Source organism: Heliconius melpomene, chromosome 13, assembly GCF_056956725.1.
Source record: "Heliconius melpomene rosina isolate 202511_hmr_F chromosome 13, ASM5695672v1, whole genome shotgun sequence".
NCBI classification, from domain to species: domain Eukaryota; kingdom Metazoa; phylum Arthropoda; class Insecta; order Lepidoptera; family Nymphalidae; genus Heliconius; species Heliconius melpomene.
Genome location: NC_140401.1, coordinates 9,542,168 through 9,566,947, shown reverse-complemented (window position 1 = coordinate 9,566,947; position 24,780 = coordinate 9,542,168). Strand labels below are relative to the sequence as shown.

The 24,780-nt window shown below is 33.1% G+C and overlaps 2 protein-coding genes across 2 annotated transcripts in view; one reads left to right on the top strand and one right to left on the bottom strand.

Moving 5' to 3' along the window:
- The window catches only part of Grip (Glutamate receptor interacting protein), a 227,060-nt gene that overhangs the window by 155,706 nt on the left and 46,574 nt on the right, over positions 1 to 24,780 (top strand). The gene's annotated exons all lie outside the window — the stretch shown is intronic.
- On the bottom strand, positions 3,919 to 9,626 carry LOC146532881 (uncharacterized). The gene is made up of 2 exons (XM_085196195.1): positions 4,605 to 9,626; positions 3,919 to 4,159 (listed from the first exon to the last, which is right to left on the bottom strand). Exons 1-2 carry the CDS (start codon positions 9,497 to 9,499, stop codon positions 3,919 to 3,921), a joined length of 5,136 nt encoding a protein of 1,711 aa, XP_085052321.1. The 5' UTR covers positions 9,500 to 9,626.

Here is a 24,780-nt window from a genome sequence, read left to right as displayed (position 1 = left end):
TTTGAATCCACGTACATCGAAATACTGTCAAGTGTTACATAAAGATTTATATTTTATTCATATCCTTGATTTTTTTTCAATTTACGATGTCTATATAAAATTACGTCTTAGCAAGAGGGGATTGAAGGGTAACTCTGAGAGCTTGCAAAATTTTTGCCCATAATATTTTATTGTTATGAACAGATAGCGTCCCAACCTTCAATTTAGTATTGCATGACTTGACAAATTTCTTCTAAAATATTTGGTAAGTAACATAAATACTGTTATTTATATTTATTTCCCATAGTGTTTAACTACGAAAATTTATTGCGATTAGATGTAGTTAAGGCTATTTAAATTAAATATAGCTGACCAAACCTACTTCATTAAGTATATGTATAAATAATAAAGTCTATATTTTTTTAAAAAATAGAAGCTTCCGTTTAACGATATTTATATAATATTACAAATATCAATATTTTTTGAAACAATATTTGTTTTCAAGAGAATCACTATAACGAATATTGAAAATAATATTTTCTATAAAAAATCAAAATTGAAGTGCAATAGTCTCGGATTCGGTAAAAATGATAAAATTCAGAACATCACTTACCTACCAATTAACTGGGACGTTCTATTTTATCTCAATTTTGGAATATATAAAATTGATGCTGTATTTGAAACAGATATTTTATATGTTTTTTTTCTGAAATATATTTATCTTTTTTTAGATTCACGGTGTATTCTGCACATAGCAGGATAAGGCAGAAGGAACCCGGAAACTTCTTGTTAATACACTCCGCTCCCATTAAGATTCTTCCGCTCCGTTCCCCACAAAATTCGGTGGAATCGAATTTTCGAGGCATTGCGAGCGGCACTTAACGCCTTGTTATAAGAGCGAAGAAATAAAAATACTAAATAATTCATATCCGCGAGTGGGAAGGGAACCCACAATCGTCGATTTTGCAACCCCTGCGCCACGACTGACCTCAAACTTATGAGGAAAAATAATTTATGGGTATTCGAAATATATCATGTATTTGTCGACGCAAACTGGTAATAAACAAATAAAAATATGACTACTTAAATCTTTAACTGCATTTTGATTAATAAAATATTGTGAGAAGAATAAGTGAAGAAATTTGACGAGTTCCTTCGGGAGTATATGATATCACTAAGAGTGCAGATATTTTTAAAAATCCCTAAAGAAACACAAAGAAATAAAATTTTAAACGTAACAGCTGTACAGATCAAGTACCTACACAAAGTCATGGACGAGAACAAGTGCGCGATAAAATTTTAAGTTTCATACTGCAATGCATCGTGCTATGTTTTATTTTTTCGTTTTAAGCTATTTTTTGCCATTTATTTTTTGTTTTACTATCGGTGGCATCTCTTACTAGAGATGCCGGCATCCGGTGCCATAAGAGTTTTTACTGTAAACACGACTGGTTGTAGGTTCGATCCCTATTATTCCATTTTATATAGATACTGACATGAAAATAACTAAATTACTACTCCAGAATTATTGACAGAATAATTTCTAGAATACGGGGAACGGGCGATAATTTAATTTCCTTCAAAAGTCCGTATTTGAAAGTGCCAGTCTTGTGTCAAAATTTATCTAAATTGGAAAATTTTCACGCCATTTTAAATATCATGGTGTGGGAAGAAAACAATGTACAACGTTTGATTTAAAATGTTTCCCTTATTAATTTCCCTTTGTTGTTTTTGATGTTAGACACTAAAATTAATTTTGTGAACAGTTTCTTGTTTCATTTAAATTTAAGATTGATAGATGGTTTTTAAATAAGGTTACAATTAACATAAGTCTATTTTTTGTTTTTTAGCTTATCACGCTGTATCCCGTTAACAAAGTAGGCAGTGGGAACCTAGTGATAAGCCCCTCTATTCTTTGTGTCGCCGCGAGTAGAGAAATGAAATAAAATAATTCTTCCAAGTAGCAATCGAACTAATAAAACAAAATACTATTTTCCGCTTCACGCTGTATCCCGCATAGAGAAGTTCCCACTGGGAACACTAGGTTCCCTCTGCCTACCCTGCTGTGTATAGGATACAGGATGAAGCTGATGATATAAATTAAAACTGGTACATACTTCTTATATAAAACACATCAGCATGACAATTCTCGCTGTAAACTTTATCTCTATAAATAAATTAACACAGCTTAAATAATTCGAAAAAACAATGTAACAATAGACCATCTCACAAATATAAATATATGATTAAAGAGCTTTATCAGTTATGTAACCGATACCGGAAGTGGTGGAAGTAAAGCAAATATGGCGAACGGATGTGGATCGTAAGTCACGCCACAGAGAGCTGGTCGACTTCCGGCGAATTGATTCATCTCGACGTGACGACTACGTTACGATGTCGGCTTAAAAACGTATTAGATTTAGTGGAGATTTAAATTTTGGGTTGATTTATATTGTTTGGTAATTAATAAATATACATATATATTAAATTGTCTGTGTTTTGGCAGTAAAAGTTATTTTATAGGCTACTTAAATTTATTTTTATATAAAGTATCCTATGTAGATTATATATATATATATAACAATATATTCTAATACTAGAATACATATAAAAAGTTTCATGACAAACGGTTAAGTAATTTTGGCGTGAAAGCGTAACAAACTAACTAATATTAACATTATACTAGGTTTACTCAACATATTCTATAAAATACGAGATACATTTATTTTATAATTTTCTCTGCTAACAATAAAATTTGAGGATGAACAGGGTAACTAATATAAGCCAGTTATATATTTTTATCCTGTCATACCTCTTAATCTATTGCTATATTCCTAGACGCCAAGTACTACTCTAGAATCATCTACCGTTTAAGACCGTAGCTTTGAACTACGCCAACTTAATAAATAATATGACATCTATCAAAATGAAAATGAGAAACGGAGTTGTTCTCCACTTTATACTTTTAGCCTACCCCTTTCTAAACATAAGATTAATATATAAGAGAAAGATAAAAATTATATACTAAAACAGGACGAGCACTTAACTGGAAGGGAGCATCACGCTTGCTCATCTTAAGTAGTGTAATACATAATATTGATGTACTGTCATGATGATATCAAATTTGTCAAAGTAGAAGTCCTTATAGTACAAATGGAAAATGTTGTTTATACTCGATAAGGGTTAAGGTTCAATGCATGAGAATATTAACTTCACGCATTTTCCCGCACAGCATGGTAGGGGGAAACACTTCATGTCCTACTTCCACTTATAATTTTTCGAGATATTGAATTACGGAACTTAACACCGCGGGGAAATGAAATTAAATTAAATAACGCGTTGTTGCATTTCGCTACGTGAAATGTCTCTAAAGAATGCAGTTAAAACGTCGCACTAAGTTCTTCTGTCAGTGGAAAACATGTGAATGTTAAAAAAAAACATGGAAACGGCGTTTTTAATATGTCGCATATAACAGTTAAACCACTCTGTGCACCATTCTCTGCCCAATATTTTTGCCAAAGCGAGAAAATGAAAATTATTCATTGCCTTGACTGGGAATCGAACCGTCAACTGATGCATTTACAGTCAGACTCTATTCCACTGCCACGCCACTGCTATCTGGTAAAAAGCATGGACCTGTTGTTTTACGTGGTAATCAAATATAATCTATTCATTTTATTAAATTACTAGCGGCCCATCCCGACTTCGTTCGGGTCAAAATAACTTAACTTCACGCTTTATCCGTAGCGGGGTGGTCAGAGAGAACGGAGCGCCAAATGCTACGATCTCTACATACCTCTTTCGCCTCGTCCACTGTCATCAACCTCTTCATACATGCCCTTCAGGGGGTCCCCATGCTTTTTACGTGACCTTCCTCCAGTATATTTGATACTGTGTTTTTTAAGGTAAACCGAGGTCTTCCCTTACCTCTCTTACCACTCACTTTTCCATCATAAGTTTTTTTGCTATTCTTTCTTCACTCATTCGTTCAACGTGCCCAAACCAGCTGAACATGTTCTTCTTCATTTTCACCGTCGCTTCCTTGTTAGTATCTGCCATTCTGTGTATCTCTTCATTGCGGATTCGATCAGCTAAACTGACTCCGCATATCCTATAAAGAGATCGCATCTCCACGGGATTAATCTTTCTCTCATTCTTCTTCTGTAATACCCACGTTTCGCTGCCGTATAACAACATCGGTACCAACACTGCATTGTGTACGGCCAAATGCGCAGCTGTGCTGACGTTTCACCGTCTCATCAATGCAGCTAAGGCTCCGTTAACCCTGTATCTTCCATCTCTACTGAACATACTCCTCAAGTATACCACCTCATTCACTCGTTCTAATATCTTACCAATCACACGGACATTGCGTTCCGTCCTCTCTTCGTTTCTTTCAAATACCAGAACCTTTGTTGTTTTAATAAAAGAAAAAAAAAAAAATGAGATCTCGGGTCAAAATAAAAGAAAAAAATTTAAAATGAGTTAAAGCTATTATATTACAATATTTCTGTATATACAATATTTTTTTATTATTTACAGTATTATATTACAATATTTCTGTATATACAATATTTTTTGTTTTATTTTCTTCAGGCATCAAAATATATTGGTTTTCACCGCACCCGGATCTAGATAAAGCAACATATAATTGCCCGTGAGCAAAACAGCATTCCCTTAAATCAATCCCAATATGCTTGAAAGTTTGTCCCTGCGCTTTATTGATTGTGACGGCAAATGATGTTCTAACTGGAAATTGTATCCTTTTAAAACTAAAAGGCAAATCTGTTGGAACCATGGGAATTCGTGGAATCAGCACTGTTTGACCAATGGCTGGTCCAGTCAAAATTACGGCCCCTATGACATTACTTCGCAGAAATTTCACTTGTAATCTAGTGCCATTGCATAAACTTGGTGGGTGTAGATTCCGTAACAAAATTATGGGCGTGCCGATTTTCAATTTTAGTAAATGGGGAGGTAGCCCGCACGGATTCAAAGAATTTAAAAATTCTTGGGGGTAATGAATCGCATCTTCTTGATCCACAACAGCATCAATGGAAACATAATTGATGCTGTCACCTGGTAATTTAGCTATAATTTTTTCATTGATAGCATCAACGTTTGAATTTTTCGCAGCTAAAATTGCCCTCTCACACATCCATTGATGATTTTGTTGGTGTATATTGGCTACATTTGGGTACACTTTTAATATCAGGTCTTCAATATTTGTTACAATTCTACCAAGGTCTTTATCTAAGGAAATTTTTTTGTCGTCTGATTCAGGTACTTTCCCTTCCCCGATTAATAAGAGTTTGTTTTCAAAATCTGAGGTGCCTCCACCGTGATAACTCCTCATGTTAGTTGAAAGTTTTAGAATATCTATAGATTTCCATAACGGGGATGACTTCAAACATGACTTGATAATATCTGCTCTAGTTCCCCTAACTATTACAGGCAATGTTTGTCTAAAGTCACCGGAAAACATCATAGTGACTCCACCCATAGCTTTATTTGAATTTCGTAGATCCTTAAGCGTCCTATCTAAAGCCTCAACGTGAGCTCTATGAGTCATAGTGCACTCATCCCATACTATGAGGCTCGCATCTTGCAGCACTTTGCCCAAAGGACCATTTTTTCGAATGGAGCACACATTATCTCTATCAAGTGAAACATTAAGGGGCAACTTAAACGTAGAGTGAGCAGTTCTTCCATCTCTCAATAATGTTGCTGCAATACCTGATGACGCAACGGCTATGGCGATTTTACCCTGTGCCCTAACTTTGGCTAATATTAAATTGGTCACAAAGGTTTTTCCCGTGCCACCTGAAGCATCTAAAAAAAATATTTTGCCTTTCTCAGCCAAAACACTGTTTACAACTGAATTATAAGTAAATACCTGATCAGGTACTAACTTGGAAATATTATTAGAAATAAAATTATGTAAATCATTGATGTCATATGATTTCCGTAAAATTTCTTCCTGAGGTTCTACATTATTTGAATTATTACGAATCGGGGAAGGAAGACCAAAGTCTTTAAGAGATTTTTCGGACATTTCATAAATTTTATTTTCAATCAATATCAGGCCTTCATTGTGTATTTCTTTAGTGCAACGCAAAAGGTGGTCGTGATTTTCATTACGAACTCTATTTATTATATCCTCACATAAACGATTACAATTTTTTCTCCATAATTTCAGTGGTTCAGATGGCTGACAAAATATTAATATAATAGCAAATAACTCTCTTAATTTAGCGGCTGATTCAGAAACAGCAGCATCTGAAAGAGTATTTTCCCAATGTTCATCTCCTTCTAATAATCCTAGTTCTTTGCAAGCGCTTTGGTACGTGGCCATAGTAATACCGTTTACAGTTCTAAGATTTCGGAAAGAAGTTGGTCCTCGTACGTTCATCAATAGCATTCTTAAGTAAAAACATTCCGTTTGTGCTGGACGAACATTGTAAACACGGCCTAAAGCCGAATCTTTTTTAATTCCAGGGAACCCATCTACATCTTGCCCGCGTTTTCGTCTAGAAAATTTATTACATTCCCAAATATAATATTGAGGTACTTCAATATATAGCAATGTTTTAGCGAAATCATCATTTCTACAGAGTTCGAAAAAGGCATTAAGAGTCGATACAGGAGGGTTAATGACGCGATCTTGAAAGTTTTCTTCATTGAAATATATTCTTTGGCCGTTCTGCAAATGGACAGCCAAATGAATTACTGCCGGGTAGCGCTCGTGGATAGGAAACTGAAAGATTCTCCAAACAGCTTCGGAGGAGCTAAGGTAGCGACCATTAATATATTTTTCGACCTCGTTCTTGCTTTGCACTGTGAACGTAGCTTGGTCACAACCCTTATGAATATACTTGCATATATATTTTATGGCTTTAACTGAGTGGCAAAATTCTACGTTAATGTGTGAATTAAAAATTCGCAATAAAACTGGATTATAAGGCACAACCCATCTATTGTCTATTTCCATTTCAGTTCCTTTTACTTTGAGTACACATGTATTTCCTCCGCAATCTGGAGCTCTTCGTCTATAATTAGGATAACCATCATCACCAGTTTGTGTATCAATAAGTAACCTCCTCGGAAATTTTTTGGAACAAATATTTTCTATCATGCATGGTGACATTGGATTATGGGAGCCGCAAGGGCCATGGACCATGTTTTTTACCACAATGTTGTGAAGTTCAGGGTCCTGCTCCTTGTCGGGTATTTCAGCCCTTATAATGTCGTCTATAGAATCTGATGGTATTTTATTTGTTAGCCATAACAGAATATGTGCATGAGGTAGTCCTCTTTTCTGCCATTCAACGCTGTAAACAAATGCCTTACTTGATCCAAAAATATTTTTTTTTGTTAAAAGGTTAATCATAATTTTGAGTTTCAAATGAAATACCCTAGAAACTATATCATGTCTATCTTGCGGTTTTTGATCGGGAAATAACTCATTTTTTATTTCTGCCCACTCTGGATTGCAAGTGAAAGTGATGAAAAGATCTGGCCCGCCAAATTTTCTGACGTATGTCATAGCATCTTGACTTTTTTCATTCATGTATCGTGGAGATCCTGTGAATGAAGACGGCAATATAATAATCTGACCAATGTGGGAAGCATTGATACTTTGATCATTTACTACTGCGTCTCGTAAATGTATATATTCTTCAGCTCTCAATTTTTTTTGATTCTTTCTAATAAAATCAAGCCTCTCTTTAATCATTTTTGCCGCCATATCTACACAGTATTGGTTCAACAGCCCTCTAAAATAATGTAAGCTGTTTATATCATTTGCTCTCACCATTAGCCTAAAAGCATAAAATTGCATACATGATACTGTTTTCGATCTTGCAGCAACATTTCGTTGTTGAATATTGACACAGTAACCGTTATTTCCTCGAGGAAACATCAGAGGATATTGCAGCGGGTCATATGCTCTGTGTAACTCAGAAACTCTCTGAAGATGACCATCTCTGGTACTTAACACGATGTCTCGTGGACCTTTATCCTCGTCGACTAAGAGAATAGCGACTTCGTCTACAGTTGGTGCGTTGTAGCGACCTCTGTGTTCATTAGGAGGTTTTAAATCAGCATGAATAATTAATTTCAAGTCCTGTAGTGGTCTGTTTTCAAGATTATACTTAAAACTTTGAATATAACTATTATAATCGTGTAGCTCTTTTTGCAAAGGATTAATGAGATCAGTTCGCAAATTTGGATTAATATTAGAACGCAAAGATAGCTGATCAGCTAGTGAAACGAAATATATTTGCAAAAACTCAGATTTCTCACCTTCAGCAGGAAGTAAGTTTCCTATCAAGTGGTAAACCTGTCCTTGTATTTTAAAGGTTGGCATAAAATTTCCCTCACGAATTTCTGTCGCACCAAATGAAGTCATTTGGAATAGAGTATTGTAATGCCTTGTATGACTTAAAAGATGCTTTGAACGTGGATGACTACCTAATAATAATTCTTTCAAAACTGGTGTCGGTTCCGGAATTTTAGGAATATCTACTTTACCGTTGCTGCAACATAAACCAGGCGCTTCAGTTTTCCATTTCTGTGCTTGACAATTGTTGCAAAGATGATTCATTCTACCAATTTTAACATCGTCTAGTGTACAATAATTAAGATTAGAGTCGTAGGCGAAGGCTGCATTTAACAGATTAGTTTGCCTATGTAATCTCGTAGCTGCAGCTCGTGTGTTTTGATTTATCAAACGCTGCGAACGTTCAGCGCATGTTTCTTGAGCACGCCTTGCAGTAGTTCTTGCGTTTTGGCTATTGAGACGTTCAGATCGGTTAACGCTTGACTCTCGGGCACGATTATTAGACGTCCTCGTATCTTGTTCAGCCAAACGTCGGGAGCGCTCAACGCTAGTCTCTTGTCCGCGGTTATTAGAAGTCCGTGCATTCTGATCAGCCAAACGTTGGGAGTATTCAACGCTCGTCTCTTGAGCTCGGTTATTAACAGCTCGTGAATTCTGATCAGCCAAACGTTGGGAGTATTCAACGCTCGTTTCTTGAGATCGGTTATTAGAAGTCCGTGCATTCTGATCAGCCAAACGTTTGGAGTATTCAACGCTCGTCTCTTGAGCTCGGTTGTTAGAAGTCCGTGCATTCTGATCAGCCAAACGTTTGGAGTATTCAACGCTCGTCTCTTGAGTTCGGTTATTAGAAGTCCGTGCATTCTGATCAGCCAAACGTTGGGAGTATTCAACGCTCGTCTCTTGAGTTCGGTTATTAGAAGTCCGTGCATTCTGATCAGCCAATCGTTGGGAGTATTCAACGCTCGTCTCTTGAGTTCGGTTATTAGAAGTCCGTGCATTCTGATCAGCCAAACGTTGGGAGTATTCAATGCTCGTCTCTTGAGTTCGGTTATTAGAAGTCCGTGCATTCTGATCAGCTAAACGTTGGGAACGTTCATCTTCGCTTTCATTGCTTCGAATGAGCTTTAGACGTTTCGCTGTGGCAGAATGCCGAGAAAGGTGAGATTTCCTTCTAGGCATCGCGAACTACACAACCTATTTATTTATTATAATATTGTGAAAGATTATATATAACTTTTTAGCAAAAGTCCAAAAAATCTACACGTATTAAACGAATGAATAAAAATACGACAAATGAAGACAACTGTCAAATATGAAAAATATAAACAAAGGTTTTATTAAAAAAAAACTTAACATTAAAAAAGACTTTATTATACTGTTAAAAGTATAAAAAAGACGATATTATTATTATTATTTTCAAATAAGTATTTGTGAAATTATTATTGATCAAACAAAAATACAAACGTATTGCACAAAATCTTTTAAATTATTATATTCTTTATTATTTAATTATGCGCGAAACGGCACTTTTACTATATTGAATTTACGATATATTATAATCTATACATTTAAATATCAACTAATCAACTTGTTTAATAATTGAAATGGTAAAAGTTACAACAAATATAATTATAGGTTACTATCTATTTTAATATATTAATATAAAAATAAAAATAATATAAAATCTTAACAGATCAATCTCATTCATTGAATACTATATTTACACAAATAAAAAAAAAATAGCGACACTGTAAGATCGAAATCTAACTTAGAAAAATAAGTATATAATTATATTAATCTATATATCACCTATAACTTATGTTTCTCTTATTCTGACCAAATCAGAAATCAACCACCAACAAATTAATTATTAGTTTTATTTTTACCAAACGAAACATAATAACAATAATACCAACGACGACGAAGAGTAGTGTACAAATCATTAATTATGGATTAGCGAATAGGAATAAAATCTAATCTATACTAATATAATAAAGCGAAAGAGTGGCGGCCGTAAACAGCGTTGAATTATTTTGATTTTACATTTTCAAAAAGTATACGTCCAAATTATATGCTTTAAAAGCCGAAGATTATCTTCATTAAACGTCCTTGATGATGAAATAACTTTCGATTATAAATTTTTAATATAACTGTGTTTGAATATAAATGTCTTTTCAATAGTATAGATAACATTAAATCAAAAGTAGTGGGCAATGTCGCGCAGGACTAAACTTTACACCACACCAAGAAAAGAAGAAGAGAACTAAAGTGTAGCTTAAATTAATTACAAACAGCAAAATAATTACATAAAAATTAACAATAGTTCGAAAATGTATGAAAATTTTGTAAATCCGTCAATGTCTGCCCATTCGCGTCAGTCATACTATGCCGCCTGAAGGCTAGGTCATTTCGAATCAGTGACATCTCCATAATTATATATTAGAATAGAATGTAATACAGTAAACTATAATTTCAATCATCTAGATAAAATGCTAAAAGTGACTCTTATATTTATTTTCATAAGGATGAATATCAAAATATAAGTTCATTTTGGGTGACGTTTTCTTAAAACAACAAAGAAACTTTGCAAACCGTTGCTTAGCAACGACGGTTGTTATTAACATGGCAGAATAAATTGCATGTCAAATTTGAAAGTATTTTAATATATTAGTATATATGTGTAATGTAATGTTATATAGCCTATAGCACTTCTGAAGAATGCAGCTTTCATACAAAACAAAAACAATGTAAATCGGACCAGTAGATCCAGAGATCTTAGCGTTCAAACAAACAAACAAACAAACAAACAAACAAACAAACAAACAAACAAACAAACTCTTCCGCTTTATTATATTAGTATAGATCTCCCATATCCAAACTAATACTGGAACACTAGATATTCCTTTTAATAGAATTGAACCCTCAACAATCGGCAGTTATATACTTTTCAACTACGATGCGATACGATGGGTTTATCAATCATAATAACTTTGCACGTTCCAGTAAATACCTCAAAATATATGGTACATATAACTGGTGTTCAAATATTTTTTCTTTATAACACCATAACTTGAAGTTCCCCTCTTATTCCTAAAACGCTTACATAAACCTGATTTATTTCAGTAATGTGCTAAAACAGGCCAAGTTCTTTGCTTTAGTTCAATGTGGAACGCATTTACATAATATATTTCTTTTGTTATATATTCGGCGGAATGTAAAGAAGCTGTCATGGCGCAGTTGCACAGCACCTAATTATAATCGCGGTGGTGGTCGGTTCGATATTCACTTGGGGACATTGTAGTATTTAGATTATTTACATTTCCATGCTCTAAGACAAAGTGCAGCGTTAAACTCCGCCACTGAATATGTAATATCTTGCTTAGGGCTAACAGTTGAGACTCATATAAATGCTACAGGGCTTCTTTTGAACCGGAGCGGGGAAAAAAAAATAAAATTAAATATTTTTTTTTATTAATGGGGGCCTCGTTACTAGCTTCTAGTTTAAGCATACACAATTAAGTGTAGAAATAAACAAAGAGCTGTTATTTTTATCATCTACTTCGCTACCTACAGCCTAAAGTACGAACAAACATAAAACGTTTACGAAAAGTCCTACACAACCTACAAAGTTATACCTTTTATTATGATGAATGATGTATTTTGCTGAGCATTTTTATCAGTTTTCATTTTTATTGCGAAGGCAGTGAAAATATTGTGTTGGAACACGTTTTTCGGTACATTCTTCATATTTTAAGAATTATATACGTACGATTTAGATAAAGAATTCGATAAATGTATTCTTTTTTAAATATGTAAGAAATAAAAGATTTTTTTTAGTTTCATTTATTTTTAATAATTGGTAGATGGCAACTTTATTTTAATAAAAAAATATAGGCTGTCATGGTGTAGCGTCACAGCGTCTGACTTCAAATGTGGGTTTGATTCCCACTGGAGGGAATGAATTTTCCATTCAAGAGAATGAATTTTAATTTTTTCACTCTGGTAGCTTAGAAAAAGCGTTTTGAATTTCAGCATTCGATCATTAATCTCTTTTTTGAACCTATAATCATCGCAGCTTTTTCTGAACTGCACTGTACCATGATGGCGTCATTTACTTTATAAGATTGTGTACAAAAACAAAAAAAAAGTCCGTAGTGGCGTAAAATTTACAGCTCTTGGCAAAGACAGCTCCAAGCATACGTAACAACACAACGTTGCTATTACTCAAACAAAATTAAGCCTTATTCTATTAGAATAATATCTAAATTTGTGTAAGTGTTTCGGAAACACGTTCAGAGGGTTATGGCGATAACTAATATGTAAGAATCAAGTTTCTTCTCTTTATAGATGATTGGGTGAAGTGTTTGTTTATCACGACTGTTTCATTTTCCAAAAACGTTTCCATTTATTGGTATTTTTATGGTCTTTTTGGATGAATATTGCTGTGTTATTGTGATGTCTCCACATCATTCAATTTTTATTTACTTTTTTTTATGGTAGACAGATAGAATGTAGTGTTGATGCACTCTGTCTTTCGCTTTCCATGTAAGTTGAGTAATTGAACTCAACAACGCGTTGCCTCTCTAGATGATAGCGAAGAAATGAAAATTCATGTTCAAATCTTATTAGACGGATATATATTTATACTAGTGGGCCCGGACGCGGCTACGCCCGCGAAAATATATGCCTAAATAATTAAAATAAGTTAAAAAATAATAAAAAGTGGAGATTTATTATTAGAAAAAATATCTGAGTAACCGAAATGAACAAACCAAAGAAGTAAAAGTAACTAAAGGAAATTCTTAATATTAGAAAAAAAAGCCTAAAGTTTGCTGTGCGCGCGTACTAAACATTTTTCTATATTAAATAATTATTAATTTTTGCGAACAATATTAAATAAAATCTCAAATGATTAAAATTACGATATTTTAAGTGTATAACATCGGTATAGATAGCCGAACTGAGATAAATTAATTATAAGCAGCAAATAATTACATAAAAAATAATAGTAATTCGAAAATCTATAAAAATTTACAAAATCATCAAAGTCATCCGCCCGTTCGCGTCGGTCATACTCATACTATGCAACCCGAAGGCTAGGTCATTTGGAATCAGTCACATCTTAATTATTTATTAGAATGTTATACAGTAAATTATAATTTCCATCTAGATGAAATGCTAAAAGTGACTATTATATTTATTTTCATAAGGATGAATATCAAATTATAGAAATCATCTAATTTTTGTTAATGATTTGTATAAAGAGATTTGTATAAATCTATATCGGCGCGCACCATGTATGCATTAAGCAAACTCACTGTGGGTGACGTTTTCTTAAAACAGCAAACTTTGCAAGCTGTTGCTTAGCAACGCGTAGCGACGATTGTTATTAACATGGCGGAATAAATTCCCTGTCAAATTAATTATTTTAATATATTGGTATATAATGAAAATATTACAAATATGAGAAAAAAAAAGTATCCTATGTTCATCCCGGGACCCTCAAGTATCTCTATATGAGTATTTTATCACAATTAAATTAGCGGTTTGGCCCTGATTGCGGAAAAGACAGACAGACAGACAGACAGACAGAGTTACTTTCGAATTTATAATATAGGTATGGATTACAAGTGATACTATCGTCTCATTAGACAATTTAGGTCTCGAAAATTATCGAACATCCCAAAAAAAGAGAATAGAAACTCTGAAGAAAGTTACTAATATTGTTAAAATTAATCTTCAAGGAAATATAAAAGTATTGAGGCCTATTGTGATAAAGGCCATCGTGACACAGGTGTAAGACTGTAACGCAACGGGCGTGAGTTTGATGTCCGCTGGAGGAAATAAATTATTATTATTTAATATTTTCATTTCTTCGCTCTGACATCATCAAACAGCCCGGCGTTGAATTCCGCCACTCTACACGCAAAGCCTCGAAAAAATTTGAAGGAAAATAGAGAGCGAAGTGTCGTAACACTAGGCCTGTCTGCCTACCCTATGTGCAGGATACAGGGTGAAGCTGAAAAATATATAATATATACATATAAAAAAATCGTATAAGCGTTAAGTATATTTATTTCAAGAAATTCCCTTATGTCCATTATTTATATAGTTTCCTCTATTTCCACATTCACGGTACAATGTCAGCAATAACAACATTCATTGTCCGTAACGCGGTAAAGTCGAACCGACATTACTTTGCAGGTAAACTTGGAATATACGGTTGATTTATAAAGGCGACGTTTTTAAACGGTTTTATTTAGCTCACCCCGTTTGTTTGTTTGGGTCAAATTTAGTAATTGAAATTTAACCCTCTTCCCGTTAACCGATTGATCTGAAATTTGGTATACGCCTTTGATTCTGGTGACAATACAATTATCCATATTCAATATTATTGTGAATCCAAGATGGCCGCCGCTACAAGATGGCGGACAACTTAGTTTTTTTCAATCCCATCAATATGGATATCAAATGAAAGGGCTTGTCAAGTAGAATTCAGTGGACTATACAAAATCAAAATCCAAGATGGCCGCCACTATAAGATGGCGGACAAGTTAGTTTTTTTCAATCCTATCAATACGGGTATCAAATGAAAGGGCTTGTCAAGCAGAATTCAGTGGACTATACAAAATCAAAATCCAAGATGGCCGCCGCTACAAGATGGCGGACAAGTTAGTTTTTTCGATCCCATCAATATGGGTATCAAATGAAAGGGCTTGTCAAGTAGAATTCAGTGCACTATACAAAATCAAAATCAAAGATGGCCACTGCTACAAAATGGCGGATAATGTAGTTTTCAATCCCATCAATATGGGTATCAAAATAAAGGGCTTGGTAAGTATAATACAGTATACTATACACAATTACAATATGAATCTCCCACCTAAGTCAAGATCTGGTATCCTGTCGAGGACTGTGTGGCTATAGGGTGCCTAAAAATGATACGTCGCTAGGGGTACCACCCAAGGTAAAAGGTAAAAGCGCGCCGAGAACTGTATGGCACTAGGTGGATAAAAATGATATGTCGTTAGCGTTTTCCCCTCAAGATTCAGGCACATCTTGTTGTACATAGCCTTGTCCCTCTATTGGACCTCTGGGGGGGTCGTTCGTAACATTCTCCATTAACCTTGCAATAATGAGACATCGAGCCTCATTTCAACGAATTGAATAGCATGAGAAATAAAAACTAAAAACTTAAAAATAAAAAAGTTTAAAAAAAATTTTAAGTTAAACGGTTTTATATTGCAGATAAATGTACTAAAAGCTAAAAAATAATTTCATAGAAATTATGATTACTAAAATAAAATCGTGGGGACTGGGGCTACTTACCACTAGGTGGGTGAAGTCTCACGCTATGTCTTTCAATTGTAGATATTGGACGTGCCCCACGATTAAATTTTAGTAATCATAATTTCTATGAAATTATTTTTTAGCTTTTAGTACATTTATCTGCAATATAAAACCGTTTAACTTAAAATTTTTTTTAAACTTTTTTATTAAACGGTTTTATTTAGCTCACCCCGTTTGTTTGTTTGGGTCAAATTTAGTAATTGAAATTTAACCCTCTTCCTGTTAACCGATTGATCTGAAATTTGGTATACGCCTTTGATTCTGGTGACAATACAATTATCCATATTCAATATTATTGTGAATCCAAGATGGCCGCCGCTACAAGATGGCGGACAACTTAGTTTTTTTCAATCCCATCAATATGGATATCAAATGAAAGGGCTTGTCAAGTAGAATTCAGTGGACTATACAAAATCAAAATCCAAGATGGCCGCCACTATAAGATGGCGGACAAGTTAGTTTTTTTCAATCCTATCAATACGGGTATCAAATGAAAGGGCTTGTCAAGCAGAATTCAGTGGACTATACAAAATCAAAATCCAAGATGGCCGCCGCTACAAGATGACGGATAAGTTAGTTTTTTCGATCCCATCAATATGGGTATCAAATGAAAGGGCTTGTCAAGTAGAATTCAGTGCACTATACAAAATCAAAATCAAAGATGGCCACTGCTACAAAATGGCGGATAATGTAGTTTTCAATCCCATCAATATGGGTATCAAAATAAAGGGCTTGGTAAGTATAATACAGTATACTATACACAATTACAATATGAATCTCCCACCTAAGTCAAGATCTGGTATCCTGTCGAGGACTGTGTGGCTATAGGGTGCCTAAAAATTATACGTCGCTAGGGGTACCACCCAAGGTAAAAGGTAAAAGCGCGCCGAGAACTGTATGGCACTAGGTGGATAAAAATGATATGTCGTTAGCGTTTTCCCCTCAAGATTCAGGCACATCTTGTTGTACATAGCCTTGTCCCTCTATTGGACCTCTGGGGGGGTCGTTCGTAACATTCTCCATCAACCTTGCAATAATGAGACATCGAGCCTCATTTCAACGAATTGAATAGCATGAGAAATAAAAACTAAAAACTTAAAAATAAAAAGTATAAAAAAAATTTTAAGTTAAACGGTTTTATATTGCAGATAAATGTACTAAAAGCTAAAAAATAATTTCATAGAAATTATGATTACTAAAATAAAATCGTGGGGACACTTGCTACTTACCACTAGGTGGGTGAAGTCTCACGCTATGTCTTTCAATTGTAGATATTGGACGTGCCCCACGATTAAATTTTAGTAATCATAATTTCTATGAAATTATTTTTTAGCTTTTAGTACATTTATCTGCAATATAAAACCGTTTAACTTAAAAATTTTTTTATACTTTTTTATTTAAAATATTATTGGGATTTATTATATTTTTTTCTTGGATTAAGATAAATATTCTTTCCCTGGATTTGCTTATAGGATAGATACAGTTAATTCTGTTATTTATATTTCGAGACATAGCGAGTGAGTGATGGAACTGTACGGCGCGCTTTGTCTACCATAGAGAGGAAATCCTAATAAATAAATTGGAAAGATTACCAAAGTGGGAATTGAACCCAAAATCATCGTGTTCACAGTCATAAATATTGTTAATATGTTATCTAATTAAAGAAAGAAGTAACTATTCTTCAATTCAGTAAATGGTTTTAAAATTATTTAGTTTCTCGAATGTTTATTGAAATAAATTGTTATTTTTTTCAGGTAATCATCTTACAATAAAAAGAAGCATCATAAAACGGATAAGTAGATACACGTTCTGTAAGTTCGTCACTTACTTATTTTGTCCCTTTGAGATATATTAAATTCGCAACAGATTTAACGCGTCACCGCTACAATTTATTTCCCGTGTGTTTACAAAAGACTTCGTTTCACTCAGTGCTTTGGGACAGAATGAAGGCGACGTGTGGTAGGCTTTAATTACGCTCTTAACGATCGTCCATTACGACTATGAGCATAGTTACGGAGGCCGTATAGACTAACTTCTCAGTGTGGCTGACGAGCTAGCCTCTTTGTTTCTAACCTTTGTTTTTATACACTTGTAAAGTGAGATGTTTTCTTTTGTTTTAATATATTTTAAGAAGTTCTTTCAACTGGTTAATTATTTCATAGACAAAAGTAAGATAACATAGATATGGTATTTTTGAATAATTTTTTAATTAATATTTCATTTTTTTTAAGTAGTAAAATTTTTCAACAGTATTTTAAACCTGTTATTATCGTCGAAGTCAAAATTTTATTTATTTATTTCATACTTCATTTATTCAGGGTTATAAAGTAACCGGGTTACACTAGTACAAAATAAAGTTTACATCTAAAACGTAAACAAGTAACAGATGAAAGTGTTCTGTAACTTTTTTGTTTATAATTTTATTACTCACCTATATTTATATGGACAGGACTGGACTCGTAAATATAATAAACATTTGTATATTCATGTTTGTATGGAATTACGTCTGTTAGTGATAGTTATGGAGTAATAAATAATATTTTATGTTTATCTTTACGCATTTTTAGCATTATGTGGGGTAGATAAAGAAAACCCACTGAGGCCATTGGTGGCGCAGGGGCACAAGTGTGAGACTAAGGGCTACAGGTTCTGGATTCGATTCCCACTTGAGAATTAAATGTTTAATATTTTCATTTCTTCACTCTGGCAACGAGGCAAAGCGCGACGGTGAATTCCACCACTCAACACACATTGCCAGAATTCGACGGAAAGTGGGAAACGGAAGTGTCTTAATGGGAAAGAAGTATCACACTCTGTGCCTTTGTGCATTTGTGTATAACCCAAAAAGTATTAAATAATTCTGACTAAAAATATATTAAATAATTCATGGCGGAACCTACTACCTACTGTTACCATCTGCTGTACAAAAAATATAAAGTAATTTCAATATCTGCTTGTTGATTTTATTTATGAAAACGAAACGAATATTTTAATAATTTAACATAATTATTATTATGCCACGTTCGCTATTTAAACGAACGTAGTTAATTTAATTATATCTTCCAATATAACAGGTTTCATATTTAATTAAGCATTTTTCTAGAGGAATGACCTAGTTTTAAATTTTGTATGAAATTATGAAATTGTTGAAATAATTTTGTGCTAAATTGATTTTTACTGGGTAATATTTATTTCATTATACGGAAAAATAATTGTTATAACAATATTAATACATAACTAATAAAAGCTGTCGTGAATAATTTTTTTTTGGAAACTAGTCAACGGAAGTGTCTTAAAGGGAACGGAGTGTTTTAAGATTCCCTTGCAGAAGTTCCCTCTGCATACACTAGTTTACGCTGTTTATCAGATCTCTTTGCCAGTCATCACTTGATTGCACTCGACCGCCTGTCATAATAATCGTTTCGCCGGTGACAACGTGCGCTATATGACACATACATATATTTTATTTATTTATTTATTTAATACTTTATTACACCAACTTAAACATAAAACAGGTATACATTATTACATTTTTCAGGGGTAGACACAACATGCGAATTATAGCATAAGATACTCTTCCCATTTTCGCGTTTGTCGGCGTTGAGTTCCACCAATACAAAATGTTTCGAAAATACAAGCGGAAAGTAGGATAAAACAAAAAAGATAATAATATTTCTCCAGACGACCGTTTACAATCAGGCAGTCCTACTAAACCACCAATGATATCGATTAGACACTTTACGACCGCTAACACTTGTTTATTAATAAAAATAAATATATATAACGGACGCGGTGAACGACATTCTATATATATCTGACGTGTGCTTACAAAACAACGGTTCGAATCATAGTAAAGACGCCTGCGCGTGCGCACGTATAGTGTAAAATACCAAAATGTCTGAAAAATATATATGAAAAGTACACTAATATATATAGATGAAATGTTTATGTGATAATCATTATAATTATGTAAGTTTTATCAGTGAGTGCAGTGAATTGAAATGCTATCCAGTTTTAAAATAGGTAAAGGAGAGAAAGAGAAGAGAGTGAAGTGTTATGGCAGTGTTAGATCTAAGCCGCCGAAGCCACGTGCAAAATTTCAAAGGCGTAAGTTTTTTTAATGAGGTGTTAATTTAAAATTAATATTTAAAATGTTTTTTAAAATAATAAATTTAAGAAATCGTAAATTAGTATGGTAGAGTCGGTGTTGTTGGTTTTACGAGTTATACAAAATTAGGTTCATTAGGTTTGGAGATATTTTAGGCTGGGCTGAAAAACAAGTTCACGTTTCCTGTCACTGCAATATAGTGTAAAGATCTTCCGTTCTCGACTTTCCACTTAATTTCCTAGAAATAGAGTATTGAGTGGCGGAAGTGGAAAAAGTGTTTGTCTATCAAAGCGAAGAAATGAAAGAATCTAATAAATATTATCATTTCCTCGAATAGGGTTGAAACCTACAACCATCGCGCTTACATTCTTACAGTCAAAAGCTGTAACCACTGTGCCATGACGGCCTACAGACAAATACATTGTAATTGTATAACAATTAAGAAAGAACAGATGAAAGAAGCGGAAACAAGAAAATATTATAGCTATTAAGGGCTCTAATTCTGAGATCCAATAAACGTACAGCTCTGCCCTCAGATTATAAATAGGCAGTATTTGTAAACAAGGTGTTTTATTGCGACACGCCACGCCTGTGACCGTCGCTAGTGTTTTAAAACTTAAATAAACATTTACTATTATAGGTGTTGGTTGTGGATTCGACTCTTGTTTGGGGGATGTGTGTATAATTAGAATATATATTATGAAATATAGTGTTTTTTAATTTGGTGTCATTAGTTTCAGTGCCACTTATGTGATTAATGAAAATATTCTTTAAATTTAAATAATCAAACATATTCTGGCCGTGCTAAATTGATAATATTAATTTATAATTTTTCACTAAAATTCTAAAAGCTTCGTCCGCTTAAGCTTATTGTGATAGTATTATAGCCAAATTATAAAAAAATCTTAATTTACTCTTATACTTATTCTGATCTATAATGTACATACTGTAATGTTTTATTTAAATTCTTTCAGTAGTTTTTACGTGAAAGTGCAACAAACATCCATCTTCAGGAATTTAAAAATTATAATTTTAGTAGGAAATGTTAATGATATATTATGGATCCTTAAAATTATAATTACCAATATGACATTTTTGTTTTTGATAAAAATATATTCTAAAATTAGATTTTTACTTCAAGTTTTAATTTTTACTTATTCTTATGAGGTCCAAATAAGACAAATATGCTCACAAAGTCTATGATATACAGTACAATATATATTTTCATAATATACCATATATTTTAGTTCTTAGATGCTCTAGGAACTGGCGTCAAAGGAACTGACAAGATTCCACAGTAGTGACCTATTTTTGGTTGTTTTAATCTTGACACTGCATTCATTTGAATATATATTCATATTTCAAGGCTTTAGCCTGAAAGTGTTACATTTGTGAAATATAAAGAGTTCTTTTAGAATAATTTATGATTCAAATATTTTTCTGTGTGAAATAAGGTGAAAAGCGGTTGGATCTACGGACTTTGTATCTTGGATATGTATTTCGATATTGTACTCTATGAAGTGCATTCGTCTTCTATTAAAAAACTTATGGGGGGGTTCCTAAATAAGAACACCATGCAGCTAATGGCATTCCCGGGTGTTGACCTAATAACCCCACTCAGACTTCTAGCTTTCTCATCTAAATTAAGAAGTCTTTTGACGGATTAGAGTTTTACTCCTTCCTGGCACAGTTGATAAATGACAAATTGAATTCGCGACGTTTGTGGATTCAATTGCTCTTAGGATAATGATTTTATTTAAGTTATTTTCATTTCTCCGCTATGCTAAGATAAAGCGCGGTGTTTAGCTTCGCTGATGAATTCATACGGTGAGTATCTATACCTGTACAGTAATGCATTCTCTCTGGTTTGCAATTTTGTTTTATACTCTGTAAAGATTATAGTTATAGAAACTATATTAATGCTGTAAATTTTAATAATAAAGAACATATTTAAATTATAATTGGTGTCAAGTAAACAAATTGAGGAAGCATATTTTTTTTAGATTAACTGTACGAGTGTTTTTTAATGTGGTTTCACTCAAAAATCGTATTTACGGCGGCGTGACGCATTTGGCACTTGCTAAAGCAACTTATCACTCTGCGTTGAGTGATTTTATTATATAGCTGTAAATTTTGTGAGAATAAAAGTTTCAAGTACATTATTTTCTTAAAATATCTGTATTATTACAAAGTATTTGGGGGCCGTCGTAGCGCAGCGGCTCGTCTGACTGTAAACGCGATGGTTGTGTGTTCGAGGCATCCTTGAGGGAGTGAGTCATTTTTAGTTTCTCGCTTTGTTGAGTAAAAATGGCGTACTTTAAATTATTATAATTATTTCATCTATTCAAATGTCAATTTTACACGTTGGTTGTAATTTACTGTCAAACAACCCCTCTGAACGATGATAATTTGATGATGATAAAAAAGGTACAGAACCCTTAAAGTCAGAAAGATTCATAAATTTGCAATCTTTACAAAGTTGGGTAGCAATACAATTGACATGTGGTTTCAAGGGCTGTAGTACTCCGACCCGACCTAATATCGATGGACGTGTTCAGAAATCAAATGGAAATAATAACCAAATTTATTACTTCTTTCTTTAAACAAAAATATATGTAGATACATTTTATATGAAAACTAGTGGGCCCGGACGCGGCTACGCCCGCGAAAATATAAGCCTAAATCATTAAAATAAATTAAAAAATAATAATAAGTGGAGATTTATTATTAGAAAAAATATCTGAGTAACCGAAATGAACAAACCAAAGAAGTAAAAGTAACTAAAGGAAATTCTTAATATTAGAAAAAAAAACCTAAAGTTTGCTGTGCGCGCGTACTAAACATTTTTCTATATTAAATAATTATTAATTTTTGCGAACAATATTAAATAAAATCTCAAATGATTAAAATTACGATATTTTAAGTGTATAACATCGGTATAGATAACCAAACTGAGATAAATTAATTATAAGCAGCAAATAATTACATAAAAAATAATAGTAATTCGAAAATCTATAAAAATTTACAAAATCATCAAAGTCATCCGCCCGTTCGCGTCGGTCATACTCATATTATGCCGCCCGAAGGCTAGGTCATTTGGAATCAGTCACATCTTAATTATTTATTAGAATGTTATACAGTAAATTATAATTTCCATCTAGATGAAATGCTAAAAGTGACTATTATATTTATTTTCATAAGGATGAATATCAAATTATAGAAATCATCTAATTTTTGTTAATGATTTGTATAAAGAGATTTGTATAAATCTATATCGGCGCGCACCATGTATGCATTAAGCAAACTCACTTTGGGTGACGTTTTCTTAAAACAGCAAACTTTGCAAGCCGTTGCTTAGCAACGCGTAGCGACGATTGTTATTAACATGGCGGAATAAATTCCTTGTCAAATTAATTATTTTAATATATTGGTATATAACGAAAATATTACAAATATGAGAAAAAAAAAGTATCCTATGTTCATCCCGGGACCCTCAAGTATCTCTATATGAGTATTTTATCACAATTAAATTAACGGTTTGGCCCTGATTGCGGAAAAGACAGACAGACAGACAGACAGACAGAGTTACTTTCGAATATATAATATAGGTATGGATTACATTTAGGCAAAAATCGAAAAAAAATCAGAAAGACTAACTTCACCGAATAAAAGTATTTTATTATTTTGCCAAGATTTATAAAGAAAAGTGGAGCTTGACAGATGATTAACATTTTTTTAATGTTTTTTTAATTTTGTGAAACTAAAAAAAATATATTTTACCAAACATTGCTTATTGTGTGCCGGAATTCAACGCCGCGCTTTATTTTCTTACAAAAGCGAGGAAACGAAAATAATTCATCTTCCAAATGGATATTAAAGCCACAACCGCGCTTAACCCTCACAACAACCTCAACGTAAAATATGTTTTATATAAAAAAATATTAATAAAATAAAAAATACCATAGATAATAACGTCAGTTAAATCAACAACTGTTTCAGTTTTCAACAGATCCAACTTTTCAATAAATAACTTAATATTGTTTGAAGCTTTTGTATTGTTTTGACACTTCTATACAATACTATAAATGAATTTAGATTTAGGAGTCTATCAAAATCGATTCCAATAATCGTATACAAAAGTCAATTTTGAAAACGTTGATCAGTATGTACGAGTATATGAAATATGTACACTAACAATGATGCCGGAATTTAGAAACTAGATTTATAAAGCAACTAGGACCTGTGATGGCACAGTAGCACAAGAATGAATGATATGGTAATGAAATATTTTACATTACTCGTTCTTCGAGATATTCATTTATTTTACATTAATTCAAGACAAAATACGGCGTAGAGTTCTGCCATTCCACGCGCAATGTCTGAATGATTATCTGCGACACGATAATCTCTTGAAGGAAAGATTTCAGCATTCCAATAATATTGTTATTAAGTTTCATAGAAGCAGGATTGAAGAATTCATAATCGATTAAATAATAAGTTATTGAACCGTATAATCCAATTGACTCGGATAAATTGATGGTAAATTGATTTGTAACAATAATATTAATATCTACGTATATTATATAAGGCGAAGCAAGCGTAGGGTATTTACAAAATATATTTATTTAAATATATGTTTCGCAATTTCCAAGGCACTATATAAAAACAAATTTTATTTTTAAAATGTTGAAGCACTATTTTTTGATGTAGAAAAATACTCCACACTCCAGACTCCACACCCAGAATATCAACCGGTATTGACTGATATGCTGGATTATGCTGTCGTTCAAGCATCTGTGATGATAAACGCTTTGATGTCTGTGAACTTAGCAGGTCATAGCTCAGCCGATCAAAAATAAAAAGTTCAAAGAGTTCTTATGTATATGAGTTCTATAGTTCCTGATATGTTTTTAAAATAGTCCTGGTGTTTTCATTAAAAAAAAAAAATAATAGGTGTAATTATAAAGTAATATCGTAGTAATTCCGATGGTATTTAGTATTT